This window comes from Echinococcus granulosus (genome assembly GCF_000524195.1).
Source record: "Echinococcus granulosus chromosome Unknown EG_S00104, whole genome shotgun sequence".
NCBI classification, from domain to species: domain Eukaryota; kingdom Metazoa; phylum Platyhelminthes; class Cestoda; order Cyclophyllidea; family Taeniidae; genus Echinococcus; species Echinococcus granulosus.
The window spans coordinates 102,891-112,267 of NW_020170484.1; the positions used below are offsets into that span (position 1 = coordinate 102,891).

Genomic DNA, 9,377 nt, shown 5'->3' on the forward strand with positions numbered 1-9,377 from the left:
GGAGGAGGGGAAGAAGAAGAAGAATACAATCAGTAAGTGGACTGGACAGTCGGTGGGCTAATCCATGAACTGCTAGTAGACCTCCAAGTTAGTCTATCAAGTTGGAAGCAAGGGAAAACGTCGTCCTTTGCAAGCTGTAATTCAAGAAGTCGGATGACAAACTGATGATGATTTTCCTGCGGACAATATAGGAGGAATGTTGGAAAGGGAACCTTACGACTGCTTGAACTGGGAATTCCCAGGACAACTTGATGGCCAAAGGCAACCACCAGGATTAGTAGTCTTTAGAGATAAAGCCAGCATTTCTATGCTTGAAGTCCCAAAAACAATGGACTAACTAATGGGATATTTCTAACTAGCCGGAAGAACTTAAAGATGCCTAATTAAGGATTCATTTGGGTCTTGGTGACGATGTGCCTAGGAGGACTTCGACTTGCAGTCCACGTACAATCACGCAAGTTTTTCGAATTTCTGCGACTGCACAAAATCTCACACCGGTGGTAGTAATAATTGACCATCTTCAAACTTGTGGTTGTCGCCGCGATCACCACACCGGCTAAGTTCTAAGTGGTGACTGCGGCATAAGAGACAATGCCAATAGCGTGATTTATTGCAATAAACAAGCCTTCCTAGCAGACTAATTCGGTTCTCGCGCCCAGAACACGACGTCCGCAGAGACTAAACAGATTCATTATCATTGTGAATTAGGGTGGAGGTAATAAATATTACCTTGACTGTTGATTAGTGCATGTATATATACATATATACATGGTGTGCTGTACTTTGTAGACAAACAATGGCCCGAAGAACACACCTAGCCAACTTCTTTATTCCTCTCCTCTCTGTGTTTATGCTGCAGTTGATGTCATCGCTGCCACGGTCGACCATGGCGTGTAAAGAGCAGTTTAATCGCCTTCGCGAAACGGTTAGTGGCTTGGATCCCTGCAATGCTCAACTCTTCCCATTTAACATTTTATGTAAGCTACTGCGTTCAGTGGCTACAAAATTACCAAGGCCTTTAAATGAGGAAAGTGAAAGCGAAAAATGCAGGAGGTTTCCAGGAGTCTCTGGATTTCTCTGCTCCTCTGAACACTTTCTCAATTAGCACCACTCCTTAAACAGCAGTCAAGGCTCAAGACAGACAAATCTCTCTTTACACAAGCCCAGTCCAACCTCCCTTTCCTATCATTGAATTTACTGTTTTCCCCCTATTTCTTAAAAGTTTTATTCTTTCAAATTATCTCAACCTGTCATCCAAAAAAGACAAAAGTCGACTTCATTTTTGTTATTCTATGGGGTTAGTAGACCTTCTGTCAAAGTGGTTTGGCTAAAAGCTTGTGTATTAGGACAGGGTGAAAGTTAAGTCGTATTGGGTGGTAGGATGAAATTTTCCCCTCTTTTCCTTCTTCTCTCCCCTCTTTTCCATGAGGTTGAGCATATGGTATAACACCCCTGGACGGTTTTATGCCCCTCACAAATAAGCTCTTTAGTAGGCAAAACTTATGAAATTTTTCCAGGTCTACTAGCTTCTCAATTGCGTTTAAGCAGTCTTCTTTAAATAGCTTATGTATCAGCAACTTGACTGTGCGGGAAAACACACCAAATTCGTTAAGAAAGAATCCTATCAGGGGAGATAAAGAGTTCGGGAGATTGAGGGGGCTGTTAAACATGTATACCTTTTTATAGGTACAAATGCGTCAACCTGCCGGTATGGCAAGGTCTGGTAAGGTATTCCTCAGGTGCTCGCCATTCCGACTTGTCAGCTTAATAAGCAGAGTGACAAAAAAGTTCCCTCGACATATTTTTTGCCTAGCATTTGGGGAAAGGTGTGGCAGTTGTAGGTGGTAGCATGACAGCTGGGAGGAGCGCCCTTCCCCACTCGTAAAGACGTACATGTCAGTGACAAGATCTTGTGGTCATGTGTAATGTGATTGATAAAGTAGCTAGTTGACAGTTATACTAAAAGCTGATAAACAAATTGGTTTCACGTTATATAAAAATCATGAACCAAAGATTGATTGGTGACCCAATTGCGATGAGAAATGACCTTTGCATTGAACCCTGAAACGGAGGCAGCACTTCAATCCTGGAAGACTCCACGAGCAGATGGAATTTTGCATTTAATGTGTCTTTCTTCTGGCTACAAAAAAACCTATTCTTCATTATAAATATGCCAGAGAGCTGAAGATGGTGAGTCAGTTGTAAAAGAGCTCCATTTCTGCTAGAAGTCTCCATTCATGACCTCCTACCACAGCGCAACGGAGCATAGTATAAGACAAAGACTCCGTAGAAGTGATCTGTGAGAACATTTGTCCATTAAGATAGGGTGGGAGGAGATGTGATGCAAGAGAAGGAGACGAATACATCCATTCATCATCGTCCGCTTACCTCCGGTGATTGATATCCTCCTTCCTCGGTATTAGACACGCCAGACAGACAAGCTCTATGGACTAGACAATCTGGAAACAAAGGTGAAATAGGAACGCCTTTTCCCTCTTTTGAAAGGGCACCTCTACAAGGGACTGGACCAGGGTGGGCCTTGACATCAATGCATCGAATTCTCAGGGATCAGCGATTCATGTGTGACCTGTTAAAGCAGTTGATTTAAACAAATTTCCCAACCCTAAAGGCGTTTTGCCATTCCTCCTCTCTAGAGTGAGTTGGGCTTTGAGAAACACCATTCGCCCCACAAATGCGTCTCTCCAAATCGACTACTAACTAGGGAAGAGGTGCTAAACTGACCAGAAATTCCTTGATCTAGAGACTTTTAATCCTCACTCCTGAGGTGCTTTGATCCTTCCCAGTAAATTTGTGGTTAACCGAGGGTGATTTTTGCCTCAGCTAGGGCAAATACTTTACTGCCAATAAAAACACACTCAGTTCTCATGAAATCCTCGGTTAAACAAATCCTCGTGGAGGGAAAAAATACCCAAAAACTCCTTTTTTCCCTTGAGCCTGATTAAATTTGCAGATATGAAAGTGGATGTCCAAATTTGTTGGAGCTTTGAATTTTTCCGTCGCTACACAAATTAATTTGGAAGACTTAACACGGTTGGGCATAATTTTATAAATTACTTTCATTCTAATCTGTTAAAGTGTTGGTTAGTTTTAACTTTTCGGTTAAGATTATTTGATTAATTATTCAAACCCATTGCTGTTCAAATGTCATTCCTAGACAGAAGGGTTCGTTACTGCTCGATGTCACCGTAGTTACCTCTTCAAGGGGCGCAAATGCTACTGCAGAGCATGTTGGAGTTGTTTTGACCAACTTTTCTGTTTAATTTTAGTGACTTGAGAAATAAATCACCTTCTTAACGTTGTTTTGGGCTGTTAAGTACACGTCGGTTTGATTGGACCCTTTTGGGTGACAGACAGGCGGTCAATTTGAGCCAACCTCGTGGTCGGACGGACGGCGCCGATCCTCAAGGCGGCGACAAACTCCGGTCTAGCATGAAATTTAGTGATCTGTAAGCCCTCCCTTGTGCTAAACAAGGATAAGATGCCGTCCTCGGTTCCATCTTCTCCATTGAGGGATGTAAAGTACAAATGTGGAAGAGAAAACAATGAATTCTGTCATGTATTAGGGAATAAGTTTTTTTATGCTCAAAAAGTTTTGAAGGTCAAAATGAGGGTACTGAACTCTTAAATGAAAAGCGTTTGTCAAAAGTCACTTTACTGTTCCCTTTCTCATGATGCAACTCTAATGGCTGCCAATTAATCTCGACATCTGTGCCAATCACCAACACTCCTCCGTCGATGACACTCAGATTTCTCGAAAAAAATATTTGTCACTTTTAACTTTAAATCTCGGAGGAGTGACAATTAAATCGTACAAATTGGCGTATCATTTGTTTTTGTTTGAAAAATGATTCAACTCGGCTTTAGACAAATACAAGCTGATTTAGAAGAAAGAGAAGTGTAAAAAAATTAGCAATTTTTTAAACAAAGGTTTTTTTCCATCTCGCCTCCCCTTCACCCCGTCCGCCTCCGCCTAATTACTACCACGTGATGGAAATTATGGTGACCGGTAAACCTACAAAGCCCCCCCCCCCACTCCCTGGTAAACAATGTCTGCTAGACAAGTTGCTCCCTCGAATCACAGACGTTCTATCCGTAGTTGCTCAGTTCATTTTACTGCTGATGCCATATGGAGAGCATGCTTTGTAATCAAACTCTCCTCAATCTCCCCAGGGCAATATTTATAAGGAGGATTTACGTAGCTTTGATGTCATACCCTACGAGGGGACCCATTTGATTGTGTAGAGCCATGCAAAAAAACACTGTCATTATTTGCTTTGCAAAATGCATTTGTGCCTTTTGAAAAGAGGAAAAGAAAGGGGAATATGTCGAGTGTTAATCAGTGATGTCGTCTATTACATTGAAGAGCCTGCATACCTCGCCGCCGGTCAACGAAAAAGTGTTCGAGGTAAGTTGTGTTATTTTGCCTCTGTCGCTTGTCTCAACTTCACATCAAATTTGCCCTTATCGGTTGAATTATACGTGTCCTTTTTACTGTGTCACTTCTAAGCCTTCTAAGAACCAAGAAAATTCCAGCCAAACCAATAACATTTAAACTTATAAGAGAGTCACTTAGACAGATTTAATTAGATAATTTTTAATGCTATTTGAAGGAGAAATTGGCCGACAGCACACAAATCGCCAGACAAATTCCTACTGGGGTGAGAGAACTCACCTGAATGGCTACGATAGGAGGCCTTTTCTGATTGGCTGAAGGCAGTTTATATAAATAAGTCAGGAGGACATCGACTCAAACTTAGTTTTCCACCTTGGAATCGTCGCACAGTGGGACATGTCTTCTTACTGGAAATATCTATGTAAGTCATAGCCCACCTTACCCCTACCCTTAGTGATAGTTTTTAAAAAAACTCCTCCGTTCCTTTAATAGGTTTGCTCACATTCGTATTGATTGTGAGATCATCAGCCACCAGATTAGTTCATGAGGGCACAGATAATGGGGAATTTCATCTCGGCGATACGGAGAGCGAACTTTTTAAAAGGGGTATTATGAAGATGAGGATTGGGAAACGAGGCTTTGATGCCCCTTATGAAGGTAAGTTAGGCAAAATAAATGCCTTCATGGAACAAATTAACAATTATAAATGACATGCATGTTTACTACTGAAATTCACTTGATAGTAGCTTACCAATTTCGAGGCACTTTTTGCTTACACATTAATTTATTGAATAATTCAGCTAGCCTCAAGACCTTAGGTAGAGATGAGAAAGAGCGTCTATATTTGGAACAATTCGCGTAATTTGGAGACCATACCTGTGTCCTTAGCATCGCAAAAAACTAGATTTCGTGATGTCGAAATTTTACACTGTCGCCCCATGAACACCGCATTAAATTTATGGTTAAATTTATGATTTTTATAATGACATATTTAATCTCACTAGGAGTAGCTGCTTCTCACATTTTCACTTTAGTGTTTTTTTTCGAACGGGTTAATTTCGAAGAAAATCACAATTTTGTAACCAACCCGGAGATTTGATTTGGTTTTCAGGGTAGTAACTAAATATGGTACTGTAATATCCTATCAGAAAAACAAAGTTTTGTGCCTATCATTTATATCCCGGAAGATATAATGTTGTGAGTTGTCAAAGGAAGAAGGGGTATTTGTTTGGTACTGTCGGATTGTTTCTGTGTTTCATTTCATCGCGAATAAATGACCTCACCGAAATTCCCTTTTTAAACAGTCCTTATGACTGAGGCAAATGGATGTCTTGTATTAATTATTTTAAAGAATAAAAAAGACCAAAAAGGTTTCCACCTCTTATAGAGGAAGAGCTAAAATGTCAGTCAGACAAAAGAGTCAAAACCCCTAATTAAGCTATTTTGTTCGTCTACAAAAATCCGACTTTTGTAGTCCAACTTCGTATATTTATCTCGGTTACAATAAGTCTTTTCCCAAAATTGATCCCACGGATAGGTAAATTTGAAGCCTTGCTTCTCTTTCTGTGTCAGGTGACATTTTTTATGATAGGCGGACCTGTGAAGTTGGAAAATCCCTCACATTTTGTGGATAAGTAAATACACTTGAGGGGGAATACTACGCCCCAGTGTGATCCATGTGTTTTGTAGATGCTCACATAAAAGATTGGATTATTTTTCCCTCCTGTGGCATAAAAGTGTTTATTGTGCCCCCGACTAGGATCCTGCGCAGTAACCACTCCCCAGTTGGTAGTTCTCTCCTAAAGAATGGAACACTCCTATCGCCGATAAAAACTCTTTGATAACATAACTGACGACCCTCAAGAATATATCAAATCGTCTTCTGAAAAAGGTTTTTTGAACTACTTGATGGCCTACCTACTGTCTATACAAGTGTTCGTGAGCTTGGGCAAAAGTCTTGTCCCTGTGAAAGAACAAGTCAATTTAGGGAAAATTTCCCCTTCCAAATAGGCAGTTGAAAGAAGTTACGGAGAAGAATAAATATGCAGAGCTTGTCTGAAACCCTACTTTTGCTTCCACGTCCTTCTCAAATTCGGGCCTTTCCTTCGCCAGATTTCGCAGACGATCCAGAATCGGCCTACGTCTACATACCGGAGGGGGCAATGCGAGCAGCCTTGAAACGCGCCAGCATCCGGCGAATGCGTATGGGATGAGCAGGTGGTGAAAGTCCAAAGGTACCGACACAATTGTTTGCACTCCCCAACTTACACCTTTCTCGCCAACCCCTACCATCTGGTGATATGATGAAGCCTGTAGTAGATGACTCGAGCACTGTAATTTAATTGTTTGGTGTCGAGCTTGTCACTTTCTTCTGTCTTATTTCCGTTCTGAAATAGTAGAAAATTCGCCAAACCATTTAATAAACTTATATTTTACAGGTTTTTTTAAACAAAACTGTCTCATATTACCTCAAATAGAAGCTAAGATGAGGGAGAAGAAGTAGAGGAAGACGAAGAGGTGGTAACCTTAATTTCAGGCAGGCAGTCCATCGGTCTAATGTGACACCAAATTGTCCAGACACCTCTAGGACAGACTGTTTGAGGCTCCATACTACTTTATGAAAAAAGAGATGATTAAGTTGGGGTTATTCAAAAAGTGTTACTGATTAGTGTCCCATAAATCATTTTATAAAAATTTGGAGAAAAATTAGCCAGAATTTTGGCGAGTCAGTCAAAAGAAGCACAATTTACTATCTTCGCTTTTTTTTACAACTTCTTCGCATCTCCAGCGGCCAAACACTGTCATTTTAGGGATCCATCGTAGGTTCATCCTCGTCCATATTTGCTGTTTAGTGAGGATTAAGCTGTTTAATATCACAGATCCAGATTTAGACTTTAATAAAGAAAGATAAATCAAAGTAGTAGCAAAATAAAAGACATAGGCCTTGTGGTGGGTTGATGGATGAATTTTTGGATGGGTGGATGGACTGGGATGGTTCAATGGAGGAATGAACAGCTGGATCGCAGAATGGGTAGATGGTTGAATGGATGAATGGATAGATGGCTGGGATGGCTAGTTGGCAGGACGAATTAATGAATACAGAAAAAAATTACCAGAAATTATTAAACGACCGATCACGTATCTCATTAAATTTTTAAATTTTGTTCCGAATCAACTTTTCCATTTTTTGGAGGCAGAATACCTCCAAGTCGTCGGCTTTTTTCCAAAAATTGTTATATGTTGTAGATGAATTACCGTATTTATGATTTGGGATGGGTCAGCACGATACTTTTACTGCTTCGGACCACATGTTTCACCTAGCATACTCAAGCCCTTTTTTGGCCACTCTAAAGAATGCCTTTAATACCGGTGAATCGGACAGTTGCTCCGCCTTTGAAGTTCCGTCTTCCACTATTCACATCTCATCATGCATTCATGAATAAGTGATAGAGTGGAATGACTTTTTCTCCCCGACTCCTTTGTTCCCTTCCCATCTCCTCGGTTCCTTTTGAACGCATCCATGTTATACTTGGGGAAACAATTAGGACAATCTCCTCAGAATTTACTGCCATCTTATTTTGCCTTTAGGTGAGGTTGGTAGGAAACAATTTTTGGTATATTTGATGGGATATAATTCCATCGAGGTGCAAGACGGTGAGTTCATTTAAGGGCATTTCCATGTAAAATGGCACACCTGTCGCTCTGACGTCTTGATGCCATACGCTTAAAGGTTATTTCCAGTTTTTAACATATGCACACACACACACACATCTAGGTATATCTTTATGCCACCGCATTAAGGACTCGGAGTGGCCAATCGCTTGTCTTTATTGGTAAAGTGGCCGGAAAATGAATTAGATATTTAACTGGATTAAGGGAGGTGAACTCATCAAGTCATAGCAATCTTGAGTAGCCTCACTCATCACCCATCCACTCATCTATTTAGCCATCCGTCCATCCAGCCGGCCATTCGCCCGTCTATTCATTAATCCTTCCTGTCCTGGAGACAAGTGGCTTTCAGGGGAAGGAGGATTGGGTAATGCGGGAGTGGACGGGGTAAGGAATTAGGGTGCTGTAAATCCCCTGTCACCTCAGTTCAGTAACCGAAAAGCCAACAGGTAGCTCCTAAAATGGTTACAAGCTGGGTGAGGCTAATTAAAGCATAACTCAAAGAAAAAGATAAGATTAAAAACTTGAAAAAAGTTTGTTAGCCATTTGATAATTTGCCTATTCAGGAGATTTTTAAAGTCTATTTCTCAACGTATACTCTCGCAAATCCAGAGAACCAAGGTTGAATGCCATTGTCTTTTACCTCCCACAAATTGTGACAGTTGTCTGCTTCCTCCTCCCCCCTGTCATCCCTTCCTACAGATTGCGACGCGCCGACGGAGCAATTTTGCATTGATTGCTCACTTTTATTCTACTTGACAATTATGCCATCCGCATCTACATCAGCGGCTACATCTACTCTCCATTTGCAATATGGAATGAAAATAAGTTAGAAGAAATGGAGAAGCTGAAAAGAGCCTCAATTCTACATCCAACACTAACTTCACCACATATCGGTCATCAGTGGCATCATCACATCCTCGACGTCATCGTCATTTGTCAGTGTCCACGCAATTACTTCCACCTGTTTAAGTTAGGTTTGCAAGATTGTCCCTGCGACATTCTACTCACTCCCATAAACTTCATTCTGCTTTCAACTATGCTCAGGGATTGAGGAGTCATTCCAGATCCCGCTTTTGTGGTAGTAATTTACGCAAGTCCACGTCCAAGTCTTCGTGTGTCTAGGTGCTCAAGCTGGCGGCAGATGATTGAGAGACAAGCCAGGCAATCATCAAATCACTTCATTCTTTTGTGGCAATACTTTCTAATTCCATCGTACTGATATCACTCGTAGATTCCCAATTCAAATCTATTCCTGTTTCTCATTTGGTGTCTAGTTGGAGTACTGTAGTAG

The 9,377-nt window shown here is 41.0% G+C and overlaps 2 protein-coding genes across 2 annotated transcripts in view; one reads left to right on the forward strand and one right to left on the reverse strand. All coding sequences in view use genetic code 11, as the record gives it.

The window, feature by feature from the left end:
• EGR_08354 (hypothetical protein) overlaps positions 1-5,305 on the reverse strand; it is a gene marked incomplete at both ends in the record, with an annotated part of 9,844 nt that extends 4,539 nt beyond the window's left edge. The window contains 4 exons of the mRNA XM_024497603.1: positions 2,930-3,087; positions 4,235-4,314; positions 4,501-4,589; positions 5,166-5,305. Coding sequence (XP_024347972.1) covers positions 2,930-3,087; positions 4,235-4,314; positions 4,501-4,589; positions 5,166-5,305 — 467 coding nt within the window. The remainder of the gene's footprint in view (positions 1-2,929; positions 3,088-4,234; positions 4,315-4,500; positions 4,590-5,165) is intronic.
• A 2,629-nt stretch (positions 5,306-7,934) lies between these two features.
• EGR_08355 (hypothetical protein) overlaps positions 7,935-9,377 on the forward strand; it is a gene marked incomplete at both ends in the record, with an annotated part of 3,219 nt that continues 1,776 nt past the window's right edge. Inside the window, one exon of the mRNA XM_024497604.1 lies at positions 7,935-8,002. Within this exon, the coding sequence (XP_024347973.1) occupies positions 7,935-8,002 (68 nt within the window). The remainder of the gene's footprint in view (positions 8,003-9,377) is intronic.